This window comes from Pan paniscus, chromosome 10, assembly GCF_029289425.2.
Source record: "Pan paniscus chromosome 10, NHGRI_mPanPan1-v2.0_pri, whole genome shotgun sequence".
Classification (NCBI taxonomy): Eukaryota; Metazoa; Chordata; class Mammalia; order Primates; family Hominidae; genus Pan; species Pan paniscus.
Window position 1 is genome coordinate 108,247,118 of NC_073259.2, and position 18,862 is coordinate 108,265,979.

The following is an 18,862-nucleotide window of genomic DNA, read 5'->3' on the forward strand; positions in this document are numbered from 1 at the left end:
TAAAAATGCAGTGGAAAAATGACAAAACTATAAAAATGAGTCATGGCTATCTGAGTAATCAATATACTTGCCTGTGTGCTAAAAATATTTCATTAAAAGTTTTAAAAACTAGGTTGGGATTTCTGTTTCCGGTGAAGACGGAATAACAGGAACTAGATTTACCTTCCGCCGTGAAAACTAAAGAACTGAAAAAAGTATAGAAACTGTGGTTTTCGGTCATTGGCCATCAGGCAGCAAAGGATAGTGATCTTGAGAGAGAGAAAGCCAATGAGGTAAGACCACCTTACTGTCCGGGGACAGTTTCCAGGCCAGGGTGCAGGCAAGGGGCACCCAGGAGGAGCCCAGCATCTCTCTGAGCTGAGAAGATAGAGTGGGGAGTCTCAAGGCAGCTGCAGCTGACAGAGCAGAGTAATAAAGAGAAGGGGGCTGCACAGAGGGAGTGTTGCAGAGATCTTAGACGGTCCCCCAAATCTCCAACTGAGTACTGATCAGGGTTTGCATGTAAGAAAGCTATCTGAGAACAGAGAAAGAACCCCCTGCGAGAAGCAAAGGAAACAATCCCCGAGCCTCACACAGGACCAGAAATAGTGCCTAGTCTCACCAGACAGAGTGGAAAACCTCATAATTCACAGGGCATCCGAAAGAGTACTCAGAAAGGCTACCAACAATATCCCTAAAGCCTACTCTCATCTTACCTAGCAAAGCTTAAAAGCAAACTTCAAAAGGATCAAACTGTTTCTGAGTAATTTAATACATCCAAGAACAAAGCTCAAGAATATTTATAGCAACACCAAAAAATCCAGCACACAAAAAGGTAAAATTCACAATAGCTGATATCCAATTTTAAAAATGACCAGGCATGCAAGAAGTGGGAAGTATAACTCATAATGAGGAAAACAACCAATCAACAGAAACAGGCAGAAACAACAAATGATAACATTAGCAGACAGGGACTCTAAAAGTTCTAACTGTATTCTTCATGTTCTCAGAGCTAGAAAAAAAAAATGAACATCTTAGAGACATGGAAGATATTTTTTTAAAAACAGATTTAAATCAAATTTCCAAAGGTAAAACTACAATGCCGATGATGAAAAATATGCTAAATAGGAATAAGAGCAGACTAGACATTGTAGAAGGAAAGACCAGTGAATTTGATGACCCTGCAATAGAAATGACCTAAAATGAAACAGAAAAAAAGACAAAAGAAACGAAGGAAGGAAGGATGGATGGACAAATGAGCCAGTCACTGAAGGAGAGGAGAAAGGGAGGAGATGGAATAAAAGTATATGAAGAAATAATGACCAAAAAATTTTCCAAATTCGATGAAAACTATAAACTCACAGATCAAAGAAGCTCAACAAACTTCAAGCACAAGAATCATGAAGAAAACTGTATCAAGGCATATGATAACCAAATTGCTTAATATAAATAATATTTAAAGTTGTAAGTATAACCTTAAGTTGCAAAAGAAATAAAGGAATAGTCAAATTTTAAAAGTTAAACTGTCAAAAGATGAAGAGACGTCTTAAATTAATTCATTTGAGCAGTCAGTAAGTGGAGTGGTGAGGAAGAGACATGCTCACATGAACCACCTACTTATATGCACACACACACATATGCTTATATCCTCTTACTTCATAGAGCTGTACTTATTGAATACTACTCAGCAATAAAAGGGATGAAATACGAAAACACCAAACAATATAAATAAGTCTCCAAAAGGTTCAGTGAAAGAAGACACACAGGCCGGGCGCGGTGGCTCACGCCTCTAATCCCAGCACTTTGGGAAGCCAAGGCAGGTGGATCACGAGGTCAGGAGATCGAGACCATCCTGGCTAACACGGTGAAATCCCATCTCTACTAAAAAATACAAAAAAATTAGCAGGGCTTGGTGGTGGGTGCTTGTAATCCCAGCTACTGGGGAAGCTGAGGCAGGAGAATGGTGTGAACCCGGGAGGCAGAGCTTGCAGTGAGCCGAGATTGCACCACTGCACTCCAGCCTGGGTGACAGAGCGAGACTCCATCTCAAAAAATAAAAAAAAATTAAAAAAAAAAAGAAGACACACAGGAGACTACATTGAGTAGGATTCCATTTATATAAAATCTTTTGTAAGTCAAAGCTATAATGACAGAAAGCAGATCAGAGGTTGCCCAGGGCCAGGGATTGAGGGAAGGGATCAACTGCAAAAGAGCATGAAGGCATTTTTAAAGGTGATGGAAATGTTCTATTTATCTTGATTGTGGAGGTGTTTACATCAATGTGTATAATTTCTAAAATTCATCAGCCTATTCACCTAAAATAAGTGAACTTATTGGAGGTAAATTATACCTCAATGAAGTTACTAAAATAAACATGCAAATAAACACAGAAGAGGAAGAAATGTATAATGTGGTGTTTTCTGAGGTAGATTAAACATAAGGAGGGAAAAGGTGGTTTCATCTCTAGTTTGAATCAGGCAGATGATATTCTCATGTAAAATAGTCATTTCTCAATGTGTGTGGTTTTTTGTTTTTGTTTTTGTTTTTTTGAGATGGGGTTTCAGTCTTGTTGCCCAGGCTGGAGTGCAGTGGTGTGATCTTGGCTCACTGCAACCTCCACCTCCTGGGTTCAAGTGATTCTCCTGCCTCAGCCTCCCCAGTAGCTGGGATTACAGGCGCCTGCCACCACCCCCAGCTAATTTTTGTATTTCTAGTAGAGACAGAGTTTCGCCATGTTGGCCAGGCTGGTCTCAAACTCCTGACGTCGTGATCTGCCTGCCTTGGCCTCCCAAAGTGCTGGGATTACAGGCGTGAGCCACCACACCCCGCCCCTCAATGTGTTTTTCAAAGCATATCGTGTTTCCTTTTTACTTGTACTTTAAACATTCAGAAGAATGAAGAGAAATTATATAACACACTTATGTTCTCATCACACTGTTACAACATGTGAATGTATAACCTTTTGCTAACTGCTTTAACAAAGAGTCACTGTTTAGAACCTATATTCACTTTCTCATGGCTTATTTACTTAGGACCAAGAGGGAGCTGGTCAACAACATAAAGCATCTTGCACATGCTATTTATTTCCTAAGTCTCTTCCAGAGCCTGGCATTGTGCCACACATCTTCATAAAACACTGCATAAAAGGATTCTAGTCAATTCCCATGTGACCTAATGAGCAAGATACTGTATAAAGTCTGATTTTATAAAAATTATAAAAAATTATAAAAGTGTAGAGAAAGCTATTTCAAAATAGCTGCTCAGGAAGAAAACTCTCACAAATGCTTACTTTACTTTTGCTCGTTTTTTTGACACGCCGCTGGACTCAGTGTACCACGACGTTTCAGTGGCCCTGCCTATGGCAAGGATCTCACAACAGCTTTCTCTTAGGTGGTATGTGACTACTAACACCATCAATTTTAGGAATTCAATTCTCCTTGCCACTTGCCCTAGCCATCAAACTGTGCTCCTTGGCTCTGCTTCCTAAAGGGGGAATGCAGGAAAGAGGAGTAAGAACAGTGACACCCCACATGGCCTGGGGAGAAAGAACAGCAATTTCAGTGACTTAGAACTGCCACACACCCTCCTTCCTCCCACAGTGGTTCTGTGTTTCCAGCCTGTCACAAGCCGACTCACACAAAGCTGTGCTCTAACCTGCTGGGGGTGCGGTGCCACTTGCCAAGCCCTGGGTAACAGAGAAATGGAATCAGGCTCAAAATGAAAGCCTCCAGAAACTGAAACACTATATAGCCAATTCCTGTTTTAGCTCTTTTGTGGCGAAACCCAGTTCTGGGACTGTGCAACAAGGGGGTCATTAGGGTGCAGACTTTTCAGACACACTCACCCCATCTGCTCTGGCCCACAGAGGCCTCGGTGGTAACCATGTGTCCTGCCTGTGCATTCTACTGCGGAGCTCACAGCTGGTTTAAATGAGGCTATTTTTTAAGCTGGTGTTAGAGTCTGTTCTATGGCAGTATCTGCTGTTTAAAGATCCCAATCTCATTTGACAGATCTTTGAGAGGGCCTTCTGTGTTCTCCCAGGCATTGTGCTAGGTGCCCACCTATAAACACTCAGCTGCTCTGAAATAGAAAGTGCCAGCAAGCAGCAAAACAGCACCTTAGTAGGGGCTGTGTTCAGCCTGAGCTTTTTTTAAACAAATACCAGCGATCGGTGTCATCCTTAAGAAAACTGCTTTCTAAGCTTACATATTTCAGATGGAAGTCTGAACAGTTTAAAAATGTCTTAACTAAAACAGTAATAACTTTTTTGACATGCGTTTTTTGACATGCGTTTGAATTCTGATAACCAGCTAGAATTTACGAGTTGACAGAATTGTTGGGAAATGTTCCATCAAATCTCTTCCGAGTTAACTCCTCCACAAACTGCCTGCACAGCCACATTTTAGGCAACACCACAACCTCTTCAGCAGTGGGATGACATGGCGGAGGCAGAGGGTTTGCACTTGCCAGGACTTCGTGCACGGGAGGGAGGTAGGCTACTACTGCTGCCAGCTCCCTCCCTCCCTCCAGACTACAAGCCCTGTTGAGGGAAACAAAGGTTGGGGGTGCAGGGAGGAGGTTGTTGGGGGGGTTTCCTCTGTAGCCATCCCAATAAAGTTGACTCTGTATTTCCTCCTCCACAAATTAATTCCTCAAATATATTCTCACAAGGACACAGATATATATATATATACATATATACACACACAAGGATACCACAATAATGCTATTTGAAATGACAAACAAAAGTAGAAACAAGCAGATGTCTGTGGCTAGGAAACTGGTTAAATTAGGGCGCATTCATATAACTGAACTCTGTTAGAACAAGAGCTCTAATAAAGACTAACAAGTTAAGACATTCCAGATAAGTGCCTATATAATGCCCCAGTTCAAAGGGGCATGGCAAGTGGCCCTACACTCCCCGCCATTGCTAACCCCTCCTGACTCACCTGCAGGTAAGAGCACAGCTTTGGCATAAGTGGGCCTCATGACATGGTAAATATAGAGAAACTGCGTTTGAAGGAAGAGTGAGTGGAATTCTAAGTCACTGAAATAGCTATACACTAAAACAGTGGATACTGTATGATCCCTCTGTGTAGATCACATATACACCGAGCAAATTTCAGGGTGCATACATAACCAATTTCAGTTCTAGTGGTGACTTCTGGGAAGTGGACTTAGAAGGACTTTCACTTTTAACTGTGCACCCCTCAGCAATGGCTGATTTTTCTTTTTATACACATGCATGACTTTTACAATGAAGTACAAACACACAACTAAGAAGGCAGGCCAAATGGGGAATCTGTCAGGTGGCAGGCCTGCAAGCCAGAGGTCAGTTGCTATGGTTTGAACGTCCCCTCCAAAACTCATGTTGAAATATAATTGTCACTGTGATAGTATTAAGAGGTGGAACCATTAAGAGGTGATTAGGCCATGAAGGCTCAGTCCTCACGAATGGATTAACGCTGTTATCTCAGGAGTGGGCCTAGATTCAACTGCAGAAGAGGAGATGGCAATGTGGCCAGGGAAGCAGAGATTACAGCAAGCCAGCCATAGACCAAGCAATGCCAGCAGCCACCAGAAGCTGGAAGAGGCCCGGAACCAACTTTGCCCTGGAGCCTCCAAAGAAACCAGTCCTGTCGACACCTGAACTTAGGCCTAGTGAAGCTGATTTTGAACTTCTGGCCTCCCAAACTATCAGAGAATTAATATGTGTTGTTTTAAACCATCAAGTTTATGGTAATTTGTTACAGCAGCCAGAGCAGATTAATACAATCACTCTCTAAAAAGCTATTGCCCTTCAAACCAAGGACTTTGAGAGGCTGCTTTCTGCTGTGGTCCAGGCTTCAGTTGGCATTCAAGTTTGGAGCGTTAATGTCCAAAGTTAGAATATATTTACTTCTGATATGATGTCTTTTGATCCTGAGGATCTGGGAGGGTGTCATCAGAAAGACCCTTTCCAAAATACTCTAGACATTTACCTGGACAGATGAGTACATCATCCTTCCAATTCTAACACATTAGAGCAAACACCTAATAAAACATGCACAGCCTCAAATAAACCAAACATCTAAGAAACAATACTCTTGTTGTAGAACTTTCAGACAGGTACAGCTCCACTGGTTCCCTACTGCCCAAAGGGCAGACACCCCCACCCCTTCACCCTGGGCTCCCTGGCCTCCTCAGCTCCTCTTCTATCCTCACCCCCTTAAGCACCCTATGCACCTGGCATGAGAACCCATGCCACTTGTGAGACACACCCTGTTCTGACTTCCTTGCCTCTGCATGGGTGTCCTTGAACTTGCATTTCCCTTTGGCCAGTCCCTCTCCATCGCTCAAGCCCTTTAAGTCAAAACTCGTCTTCACAGCAAAACCATCACTAGCCTCTCCCAAAACCCACACCGCAAAGAATAAGCCATTTCTTCCTGGTGCACCCAGGGAGGCTGTGACATGCTGGGTTCAGCCTTGAACTGCACCCTACGGCACCTGTGGCAGAGGACTCACAGGCCTTGCCTGCCTGTCTTCCTGAGAACCCTTCAAACTGCTGAAGGCAGGGAGGGACAGCCTCTTACCCAAGGGAACAACCTCAGCCCCATCCCACAGTGAGGGGGAGAGGAAAATGCAGCAGGGAGGGAGGGAGCGCCAGCTGCACAGCCAGGCAGTCCTGCAGAATGGGCTTCTCTAAACTTGAGTGGTGACCCACTGTGGGCCAGGATATCAAATTAAGAAGATAAGAAGTCAATTTTGAGGGGACAAGCATTTTTTTTTAGTATTAAAAGAGAAAATAGTACTTAGCTTTACTATATGTAGCAGTGACATTTTTCTTTCAGTTTTATGTACATACTGACAGTATACATTTACATACAAAGGTGTATTATCTGCTGTTGGTTCCCCGTCAAAAAAGTGAACAACACTGTGTCCGAAGGTAACATCCTTCCCAGTGTCCAGAATTGGTTCCTTCTGGTGGGTTCTTAGTCTCGCCAACTTCAAGAATGAAGCTGCGGACCTTTGTGGTGAGTGTTGCAGCTCTTAAAGGTGGCACGGACTCAAAGAGTGAGCAGCAGTAAGATTTATGATGAAGAGCGAAAGAACAAAGGTTCCACAGCGTGGAAGGGGACCCGAGCAGGTTGCCGCTGCTGGGTGGGGTGGCCAGCTTTTATTCCCTCATTTGTCCCCGCCCACATCCTGCTCATTGGTCCATTTTACAGAGCGCTGATTGGTCCATTTTACAGAGTGCTGATTGATCCATTTTACAGAGTACTGATTGGTGTGTTTACAATCCTTTAGCTGGACACAGAGCACTGATTGGTGCGTTTTTACAGAGTGCTGATTGGTGCATTTACAATCCTTTAGCTAGACATAGAGTGCTGATTGGTGCATTTACAATCCTTTAGCTAGACACAGCGCTGACTGGTGTGTTTACAATCCTCTAGCTAGACAGAAAAGTTCTCCAAGTCCCCACTCGACCCAGGAAGTCCAGCTGGCTTCACCTCTCACCAGGAGGCCAAACAAAAAGAACAGTGCTGAGAGGAACCATCGTCCTGCTAGGGAAGGGAGTGTGGCACAAAGGCAGGTGGGTGTGGGCAGACCTCCCCTGCCACGGGTGTGCAGGGCAGAGGATGATGAGCCCCAAGCAGCAGGAGCAGGAGCAGTAGAGCAACTCTGCCCCTGAAAGGGTCTGGAGCCTTCCCTCATCACTCTTCCTCAAGTCGATGCTGGACACCCACCATGTACCAGGCCGTGTGAGGCACTGGGGTAAACCAGAGACAAGACAGACAGGGTCCCTGCCCCATGGAGCTCCCAGCCTTGCAAGGGAGCTAGACCACAGATGAGTACACAAAGAAATACAGTAACTACAGGCAGTGGTAAGGGCTGTGAAGGAGAAGCACGGCAGTGAGGAGTGGGAGGAACAGGGAAGGCTTCTCTGAAGAACAAGCAAAAGTAACCAGAGAAGAGACAGCCCGCCCTGCAAAGGGACAGCCTGAGGCAGGCCCTGTCGGGAAGACGATACATCTGAAGAACTGCAAGAAGTCAAGTGGGCCTGCAACAGAGGAAATGACAGGAGTCAGACCCCATGGGACCCTGAAGGCCATGTTCAGCAGCACAGCCTTCGGCCTAAAGCAATGAGAAGCCTCTGAAAGGCTGAGGCAGTAGATTGAATTGATTCAGGTCCCTTAGAATTGGGTCCCTGCAACAGGTGGACCCAGGACCGGCAGAGAATGCAGATAGGCGCCCCTCCTCAGCCCCCAATTCTAAATATAACAGAAGACATGGCTCAGTTGCTCCCTTGGTGGCCCTGGACAAGACAGGCTGAAGTTCTCTGAGCCTCCGCTTCCCATGCTGAGTCATGGTGAAAGGTCTCTGAGTCTACAGGCCAAAGCCACTGCTCCTCTCATGACTGCAGTGATTTCCATGGACAGTGTTATGCAACGGCGGCCCTTCTGATACGTGGGGCCCTGGGAGCGTGTGAACTGATCGAGACCAAGAGGACTGATGGGACACAACTGCTAAGCACAACCTCATGCTCCTGGGAGCTATCAAAGAAGACCAGGCACCAATGCAGCAACACACACACACAGCCCAGGCAACTTCCCGCAACTGCTGAAACTCCACGGGCCCAAAAGCAAGTCGCCTTCCTTCCTGCTTCCTTCTCTAGAAGGTCTGGCTTTAAAAATGTCACTGTGAGGCAGCAGCATGGTGACTACATGCCTTGTCTTTCTTGGCAGACAGAGCCATGCCTTCCAACGAGGAAAATTACAAATACCACGTTACGGCTCCTGGACAGGAACAACTTCTCCCAATTCACCAAACATCTGGGTGCCTGCTTTGAGCTGGTTTGCGCCCTCTGCTGCAAACGGGGGCTGAAGAGACGAGTCACTGTCACGACTTTAGAGTCCTAGACACTAAAACCATAATAGATTCTTGGGAACCCCCGCCGTGCTCACAGATAACTCTTTCTACCAGGCCTGAGTGGGTCAAGAACGAAGCAAAAACTAAGAGTCAGAGCAGGGCCAACTGCAGGGCCCGCAGAAGACCTATGGGAGGGAGGCCTGGAAGGAAGAGCACACCTTCCCGGCCAGCTCAGCCCTCACAACTGCCCTTGAGAAAGGCACCCTGTCCACTCCACCCAAGGGAGTGGAGACACACTTCACCTACTGGCTCAAAAGAGTCAGAGGGGCAACAGTGGCAGCAATGCCAGCAGGCCTGGGGTGTGTAGCCACCATTTACAGAGCACTTACAATCAGTCAGGCAGTGTGCTAGGCATTTCTTATTTGTAACCTTAACAACACTCTCACTGATCCAGAGAGGGAGAGGTTTACACACACACACACACACACACACACACACACACACACACTCCAAGAGGATATGAGGGCTTAAAGCTTGGGTTAGGCAATAAGCATCTGGCATCCTCTAAGCATGAAAGGCACAGTAGTGAACTATACTGACAAAATCTCCTCCTAGGAGGTGATGCTCTAGTAGGACACAACAGCAGATGCTCAAAGACTAGATCAGGGAGCAAAACCATCCTGAATCTCTAGCCGACTGAGGGCCCCCTGTGCTGGCTGGTGAGCTACTGCCTACTGGACAATCATGAAAGCCACAGTCTCCCTAGGGATCCTCTCAGCTCCTTGCCCCTCAGATGGTCTCACACAACCGAGTGCTCAGGATGTTTACTGAACTGAGCACTTTAGGCAGAGTATTTCACAGAACACTAGTTAGAAGCCACTAATTAGTCACGACTACCTAGTTTACCATTTCCACAATACATTCATTCTGTGAAAGCAAACGAAACCCAGCTGAGGGCTAGCCTGATACGATATAGGTAAACACCCAATCAAATATCATTAAGACCCCACTACATAAATACCAGAACTGAAAATTGCTAATGAAAATGCCCTTCCCTCTCCCAGTCTGAGATACAATGGCAGGGTCCTTTTCTTTCTTTAGAGGAAGGGGTTGTTACTGTTTATATTTTGTTCTGACTGGAGGTGGGAAGTCTGCACCCCAGTGCCTCAAAGGTAAAAGCGTCTGACCAAGGACACCTGTCTACCCTCATCAGATGCCTCAGTGAGGTGGGAGCTGGTACACCTCCACCCCGAATGCATCTGACCCCTCCTTTCATTTCTCAAGAAATTGTTATCTCCATGGCGGAAGGAAACTGGCAATGTGCATACAAGCAAAGCAAGTGCAGCAGGAGAGAAGTCAATGCTAAGGGCCATTAGGAATCCTTCAGGAAAGGAAGTCCACCGGGGTGGGGCTGGCCCCAGCCACACATACCTGCCAAAGCGAGCTTCATCCATCACAGCACCCCCAACTCAGAAACAATTAAGAAGCAACTGCTCCAAATAGGTTCAGCTTTGCATTTATCTACTTTTAAATGTTTGCCAGTACATAACATATAAATACTTCAACCCTTCATACACAAACAAGATAATCCTCCAACCTAGTTAAATAAAAATACTAGGCATGACTAAACCATCAGTGCCACGGTCTGAATGTCTGTGTCCCCACAAAATTCCTATGTTGAGACCTAGTCCCCAAGATAATAGTAGTAAGAGTGAAGCCTTGTGGGAAGTGATTAAGTCATGAGGGCAGACCCCTCTGGAATGAGATCAGGGTCCTTATAGAAGAGGCCAGAGTGGTAAAAGGGATTTCAGGAGAAAAATACACTTAGCTAGGTAGCTACATACATACATACATATATATGTATACATACATGGATATATACACACATATATATGTATACATAGATGGAGGCCCCAGAGGGAACTTGTCTGTCCCTTCTGCTGTGAGAACACCGCTAGAAGGCATCATCTCTAAAACAGAGAGTGAGCCCCCACCAGACACCAAATCTGCTGCTGTCTTCATCTTGGACTTCCCAGCCTCCAGAACTATGAGAAATAAATTTCTGTTGTTCATAAGCTACCTTGTCTATGGTATTTTATCACAGCAGCCCAAATAAACAAAGATAATCAATTTGGGAGAAGAAGAAGAAAGAAAAGAAACGATTTGTCAAACTCTGCTTAAAACTCTTCACTGACTCTATAGCTCTTAGGACAAAGACCAAAATCCTGCCCGGACCCAAGCCCTGCCTCTTCCAAAGGCTATGTCCCCTTCACCCCTAGCGGCCACCAGGCACTCCTTGAGTCCCACATGCAAACAGCACCCTCACCTAAAGGCCTCTGTTTATGCCACTTCCTCTCCCTAGAACACTTTACTCCCCCTCTCCACGCCCCCCAGTCAACACCAACTCGTCCTTTGTGTCTCAGCTGGAATGTCGCTTCTTCAGGAAAGTCTTTCCTAGCCCTCCCCAACCCCTAAACCACATCAAGATCCTGAACTATACATGCACTGCCTCTCTTTCCTTTCAAACTTCCTAGCACTGGTTGGTGTTTGTTATATTTTATTAATATCTGTTCCCTGGATACTGACAGCTCCACAAGGACAGGGACTATCTTGTCCAGTCATATCCCTAGTGCCTAATCACACACAGTGAGTGACTGAGTGGGAAGCTCCCGAGGCCTTCCTAGAACGCAAGTCAGTGAACTACAGCCTGGAGTCATTTCCAGCCTCTGCCTATTTCTGTACAATCTACAAGCCAAGAATGGTTTTAACATTTTTATTTTGCTATTTTGTTTTTTTGAAACAAAAAACAGCTTGTCACCCAGGTTGGAGTACAGTGGTGCGAACACAGCTCACTGCAATCTCTACCTCTTGGGCTCAAGCAATCCTGCCTCAGCCTCCCAAGTAGCTGGGACTACAGACATTTGCTACCACATCTGGCCAGTTTTAAAATTTTTATAGAGATGGGGTCTCACTTTGTTGCCCAGGTTGGTCTTGAACTCTTGGGCTCAAGTGATCCTCCCACTTTGGCCTCCCAAAGTGCTGGGAGGAGTACCGGAGTGAGCCGCTGTGCCCAGCTAACATTTTTAAATGGCTGAAAACAATTAAAAGAATATTTTGTGAAATGTGAAAATTACATGAGATCCAAATTTCAGAGTACATAAGTAAAAATCAGAATGCAGCTATACTCATTCTACGGTTGTTTCTGTACTACTACAGCAGAATAGTGACAGAGATGGAAGAGTGTGCAAAACCAAAATACTATGTGGCCCTTTACATAAAAAGTTTGCCCCTGCTGTAACAGTGTCCTCGAAGTCCTGACTATGGGCATGAAATACAAGATACCTGAAAATACAGAACTGACTGTAAGTAAGCTCTCTCCTCTGGGGAAGGGTGAGTCATAACCCCCTTTTGGATTCCCAATATCCGTTCTATTCAGTGGGCATTTACTGAATGGCTGCCTCCTCTATGACATGAGGCAAGAATGGCATGTAATACATCTGTACATTTGGGAGTTCTGGCTGATCAGTTCTAAAGCGTCACCAAAACCAGTGCTTACTGGGTAACCATTTTCTATTCATTCATTCAACAGGTGTCTACCTGGGCACCATACCTTAGTCAGTTTAGGCTGCTATAACAAAAACACCACAGACTGAGTGGCTTAAACAACACAAATTGACTCCTTAGCTCTGGAGACTAGAATGTCCGAAATCAAGGTGCTGGTCAATTTGGTTCCTGGCAAGGGCCCTCTTCCTGGTTTGCAAAGGAATGCCTTTTCGCTGTATCCTCATAGGTGGAGCAGGAGATCATCTCTCCAGGGTCTCGTTTATAAGGGCACTAATACCATTCATGAAGGCTCCACCCTCATGACCTAATTACCTCCCAAAGGCCCCACTTCTAAATATCATCACATTGGGAGTTGGAGCATCAACATATGAATTTTTCAGGAACACAAACACAAACACTGGTCTATAGAAAGCCTCCTTTGTGCCAGATACTGTTGCGTGAACTGAGGATACAAACAGTCCTTAGGGAGCTCACCTTCTGGCAGGTAGGAAATAGGTTGGGGACTCCCGTGCAATGAGGACTGTGTGAAAGGCAGTGGAAGATGGAATGCCATTGTGGTATCACAAGCACAATACTGGACTTGCCTTGAAGGAACTTACTAATTGGAAAGCCTTGAAAAGTTTAAGCCCCCATAACTTAAAGGTTAAATAATGCTTCAAGACTGAGTAGATGCTCCAGGGTAGAACAACTTAGGAGAACCATACAGCAAAGAATGCTGGTTCACCACATCTAGTTTGTACTGAACACACTCTGATTACCCAAGCCAATACATGTTTGTCATTAAGAGCAATTTCAACAACAGGGAATGCACACTCCCACAAAAGTGGGTTAAGAATAGGTGTACATAGCTATTCTGTTACATGTGGCTCGGAAACCAACACACATGTCCATTTGAGCACCAAGCACCTACAAGAAGGCAGCAGAGGAAGGAAATCATTTGCTGACTGTCTGATGACACTCTCTTGCTCCGAAGACTGCAGAGATCCGGAAGAGCAAGGCTGTTTAAACTTCACCCTCAGTCAATCACATGCTCTCCTTCCCCTAAGTGCCTCAGATTCCAGTAAAGCTCCACGAGAAGCCTCCAGCCCCCCTACACACACAGAGATACGCACACAGTAGCGTCAGCCTCTGCTAGGCCCTTACAACAGTTTGCAGATATGTCCAGTAAAAGGTACTATGCATCCTGGTAAAGAACTGGGCAGTAAAATGTTCCTGGTGATACTCACTGTCCAAAAAGGACAGCTATCAAATACAGTAAAAGGAAAGACTACTATACCTTATCTGATCCAAAACAATTAATATCCAAAGTCAAAAAAAGTAGACTTGTCAGACCGGACAATACAATTAGATATTCCACATTTTGGACACTCACTGTTCCTGGAGCCTCTACTTTCAGAGAGGGTCTGAGTCTAGCTTCATGACATCAGCAAAATTACATACCCTCTCCAGCCTCTATTACCGCATCTGTAAAATAAGGCACCAGATCAGATCCCTAAGTTTTGGAATAGAGGAGTTTACCAAGAAATTCTTGTATCAGCTTTAAGACTCACATAGTAAAACATTTTGGAAAAGCCCAACAAAACCACAGCTTCTCCAGAGAAGGCTCAAAGATGCTTTAAAATAAGAAAAATATATAATACTATAATAAGAACATTGCTGATTTTTCTTTACTTTTTAACCCTCTGTGAAAAGAAATGGTATTTGTAAAATTATACACAACTAGCTGAAGTCTGAGCAGGGCTAAAACCTAACTTAAAAATCCTTAGAAATCAGGGTCTCCTCTATGGCTGGACAGCCCTAAAGTGAAACATTAAGGCTTATGGGAATCAGTTCTTGGATCTGAAAGATGAAAAGGAAGATAAATCGGTAATTTCCTTATTTACCACCATAAAGTTTTTACTTCTAGAGCTCAAAAGAAATAATGGTACAATGAAATTTATCTTTCTTAAAACACACCCCTGGCCGGGCACAGTGGCTCACGCCTGTAATCTCAGCACTTTGGGAGGCCAAGACAGGTGGATCACCTGAGGTTGGGAGTTCGAGACCAGCCTGACCAACATGGAGAAACCCCGTCTCTACTAAAAATACAAAAATTAACTGGGTGTGATGGCGTACACCTGTAATCCCAGCTACTCGGGAGGCTGAGGCAAGAGAATTGCTTGAACCTGGGAGGCAGAGGTTGTGGTGAGCTGAGATCGCACCATTGCACTCCAGCCTGGGCAACAAGAGCGAAACAATGTCTCAAAACAAACAAACAAACAAAAAACACCCCTACTCTAAAACCCTGATCCCTTCTTTTGGAAAGCCTTGCCTGTTTCCATTTCCATTGTTGTAAATAGCCAACACTCGAGGCCTCAGGTATTATCTTACTCTGTGACCAATTTAATTTTACATGTCAAAATATTCCTCCATTGTCAGTAACCCAAAGGAAAATATTTCCTTTTCTTAAAAAAAAAAGAAATACTCTGAACCTACAACAAGATGGATAGCGGCCAGGCACAGTGGCTCGTGCCTGTAATCTGAGCACTTTGGGAGGCCGAGGCGGGTGGATCACCAGAGGTCAGGAGTTTGAGACCAGCCTGATCACCATGGTGAAACCCCGTGTCTACTAAAGATACAACATTAGCCAGGCGTGATGGCGCATGCCTGTAATCCCACTTACTTGGGAGGTTGAGGCAGGAGAATCACTTGAACCCGGGAGGCGGAGGTTGCAGTGAGCTGATAGCGCGCCATTGCGCTCCAGTCTAGGCAACAGGAGCAAAACTCTTGTCTCAAAAAAAAAAAAAAAAAAAAAAAAAGATGGATGGCATAACACAACAAACACTGATGCACCCACCACCCAGTCCAAGAAATAAAACACTGCAAAACAACAGTGGAAGCCACAAGGCACCAGCCCCAAGGCAGCCATTCCCAATCACATCCCCCCTCTTCCCATCAGAGGCAACCACCACCTAGAAACCAGAGCTCATCACCCCCTTGCATCTCTTCCCCTCCTGACACAGTATATATCCTTGTGATCTGTAGCACTATTTTACATGATCTTCTTAACCTTTCTATAAATGGTATCATTCTGAACAGAATCAGTCTGTAACTTATTTCTTGCTCAATTTTATGTTTGTGAGAGTAATCCACATTGACACCTATAGCTCTAGTTCCTTTGTTTACTACCACATAATATGCCATTATATGAATATACTACATAGTTGGCCAAAAACACTGCTTGATGTTTCATATGCCATGTAGTGCCTACTATTTTCCATACCACTATGGAAAATGTGCCAGCTATTTCCATAACATTCTCCAGAATCCTCACAGCCACTAATGAGGAAGGTAAGATTCCCATTGAAGATGAGGAATGAGAAGACCAAAGAGGAACTGGGACGTGGTATAACTTGTCCAGTACATGTGAGCAGCAGGCTCCTGCTTCAAGTTCAAGCCCATCCAAGTCTAAAGCCATGCTCCTGACAGTATGCCCTGTAACCCATATAGGCCTTTACAGTCATCTGAGAAAAATCTGAAACATGACGCTCTATTTTCTTTGTTAATAAATATCCTACAGGAAATTCACCTGACATGGGGACAGTCCATGTATACACTGAGGAAGAGCCTCTACCTTTGGCAAAGGTCTTCCACCGGGGTCATTCCCATGTTTATACAGGCGCAAAGTAAGCCTGAGTAGGACTGCAACCCTGGCTGGCTTCCTTCGGGGAAACAGGCTGTCTGCACCCACTTACAGACAGGACAGAGGAACCCGAGAGAACATGGGAATCAGATCCTGCTTGAATTGGCAAAAGCTGAGTCGACAAAGCTCTGAGAACATCTCCGGGGGCAGCTCCAGCTGTTAGCAGCTCTGGGGGTCTGAGGAACAGTCCTGTGCTCATAAGGCCAAGAGCCTGCCTACTCTGCTCTCCGCGTGGCCAGCTTTGAGAGTGCTTTCATACATCCCAGCCCAACCCTGCTGCCCTGGAGAAAGCCGAGCCTGCAGCGCGGAAGAGGAGTGAGAGAGAAGGTGGAGGTTCACAGGAGCCAGGCAGGGAGCACAGCCTGGAGAAAGGATACTGGGCTCCAGGCCTGGGCCCAGATCCCTCTATGTGCTCGAAGCAGGTGGACCCCTCGGAGGTGACAGAGTCTAGCCCGCTAAGGACTCCCAAGGAAAGGGGAGGCCTCTCAGCACCAGGACTCCCCACTCTACTCTCCTGCTTCTGCATTATTTTTCCCATTATGTCTCTTCGCTGGAGGATTAAAAGAGCCTCAAAGAGCAAGGCCTAACTGGCTGAAGTGACCCCCTCCGACCTCTCCTGGACAAAACAAGGAGCAAGAAAAGAGGGTCTGCCACTTACTGGCTGTGTGACCTTAGCTGGAGCATCCCTGCCCACTCTCGGAGGAAATGTAGTGGAATATCTCTAAGGGCCCTGCCATTTCTGACTCTTTTTGTCTATAGTGCTAAATGCACTGTGGCTCATGTCTGGAATCCCAGGAAGATGGGTGGGGAGGATGGTTTGAGCCCAGGAGTTCGAGACTAGCCTGAGCAACATAGCGAGACCCCCATCTCCACACACACACAAAAAAACCATTTTTTAAATTAGCCAGGCGTGGGCCTGCACCTGTGGTCCCGGCTACTTGGGAGGCTCAGGTGGGAGGCTCAGGTGGGAGGATCCCTTGAGCCCAGGCATGAGGCTGCAGTTAGCTGAGATCACACCACTGCACTTCAGTCTGCACAACAGAGCGAGATCCTATGGCAAAAAGAACAAATAAATAAAAATAAAATAAATGTACTAACATTTACTGAGCAGTTTAGAGTATAATTAGTTTAATCTCAACACCCCGTGATATAGATACTACTGCTATCTCATTTTAGAGGACGCTGAAGGGCAGAGCGGTTAACTGATGTACCAAGGTCCTAGCAGAGTTCTAAAGGAGGCCCCTGGGGCAGAAGCCTACGGTTATGAATGCTTGGGAGGGCTGCACCGGACATCCACGGGATGCTGGGGGTGAGAAGACACTAGAGAGAGGTCAGAGGGAAGGAGCAGAGGGAGATAATGGGTCAAAGTGTCTGAGGAAGGAGACTGGGCTGGGTAGCCCCAGCCACACGGGCCTAAGCCCAGGTGGAGGGGAGGAGATAGGAACGAGGACGGGATGTGGAGAAGTGGGGAAAGGCAGGCCGACGTTGGCAGGGTGCGAGGAGGCCTTGGAGAAAGGAGGGTGGATGGGGCAGGCCCCCAGGGGAGGCAGGGAGCGCGAACAGAAGGGCCCAGGCGCTTGCAGGGCGCGAGTTCCCACCTCAAGCACCGTGGCGGCTCCCGCGCTGCGCACCTGGAAGTGCGCAGGCTGCTCCGCCGCCTCGTCGGCGCGCTGGTAGCTGAAGCAGGCTTCCGCTATGTCCAGGTGGCCGAGGGGCAGCGGGTCGTGGGGGTTCTTGAAGTAGCAGAGGCAGCAGCGGCGCCCGTCCAACACGAACCGACGGCTGCGATAGCCACGCAGTCGCGCTGGTTCCCGCGCGGTACCCGCCCCGGGCTCTGCAGCCTCCCCATCGCCGTCGCTGCCCTCTTCTGCCCGGGCTCCGGCCCCGGTATGGCTGCCTGCGCGCCAACCGTTTGTTCCCCGGCCTCCGCGCCTTCGCGCTGCGGCTGCTGCGCTCCCTGCCCCCGCGGCGCCCCCTTCCCGCCGCCCCGCTCCTCCCTCAGGCGCTCAAAGTGGCCTGGAACTTGTAGAACGCCCCCCTCCAAGCCCGTTGGCAGTTGTCCTAGCCCGCTGGCCGTTGCCCCCGCGACGCCCCGGAAGCCAGGTCCTGCCTCCCGCACCTGCCAAGTCCCCGCCCTGCCGGAGTCTCGCTCTGTCGCCCAGGCTGGAGAGTAGTGGAGCCATCTCGGCTCACTGCAACCTCCGCCTCCCGGGTTCAAGCAATTCTCCCGCCTCAGCCTCCCGAGTACTTGGGATTACAGGCGCCCGCCACCTCGCCCGGCTACTTTTTGTATTTTTAATAGAGACGGGGTTTCGCCCTGTTGGTCAGGCTGGTCTCAAGCTCCTGACCTCAAGTGATCTGCTTGCCTTGGTCTCTTAAAGTGCTGGGATTACAGGCATGAGCCACCGCATCCGGCCCAAAAGCCTTTTTTGGATGAGAAAGACTCACTCAGCTTCGTCCTGAAGAGCAAGTGGGCTGGGGAAGAGGAGAGTATGAATGTGAGTCCAAGAGCAAGTTTTGCACTTTTTTCTTCAAAGAATGTCACCGTCTGAAGAATGCGATTGGAAGACACACACATACACACACACACACACACACACGCAGCCGGTTCTCTACAGGATTAGAAAAAACTTGCGCGAATCAATCTGCGTAGTTAAAAACAAATACGAAATGAGCGAGAAAGCACATAGCAGTCAAATCTCGCCACCACATAAACAGGTTAAGTTTGGAAGCACAGCCCCTAACATTCGGTGCTGCTTAGCATCTCCGACTTCCGGCGTCCTCCGT

General features: G+C 46.7%; 2 protein-coding genes across 3 annotated transcripts in view; both read right to left on the minus strand.

Moving 5' to 3' along the window:
* LOC134728495 (TBC1 domain family member 2B-like) overlaps positions 1 to 18,791 on the minus strand; it is a 27,523-nt gene extending 8,732 nt beyond the window's left edge. Inside the window, exon 1 of one of the 2 annotated variants that reach the window (XM_063593585.1) lies at positions 18,524 to 18,791. The gene's annotated coding sequence lies outside the window, so the exon portion shown is untranslated. Of the gene's footprint in view, positions 1 to 17,706; positions 17,803 to 18,523 lie in introns of those variants that run through there. The other variant, XM_063593586.1, reaches the window with a different exon arrangement.
* Positions 14,336 to 18,839, minus strand: LOC134728461 (TBC1 domain family member 2B-like). Its single transcript, XM_063593242.1, has 3 exons — positions 18,821 to 18,839; positions 17,674 to 18,080; positions 14,336 to 17,126 (listed from the first exon to the last, which is right to left on the minus strand). The coding sequence occupies exons 1-3, from the start codon at positions 18,837 to 18,839 to the stop codon at positions 17,010 to 17,012; spliced, it is 543 nt and encodes a 180-aa protein (XP_063449312.1). The 3' UTR covers positions 14,336 to 17,009.
* Between the last annotated feature and the right edge of the window lie 23 nt (positions 18,840 to 18,862).

Bases quoted from the DNA above. Each gene is read 5' to 3' on its own strand.
- LOC134728461 (XM_063593242.1), bottom strand. The intron at 17,127-17,673 runs GTGGGAACTCGC...TTTTTGCCATAG, and splicing joins GAGCCGCCACGGTGCTTGAG to GATCTCGCTCTGTTGTGCAG.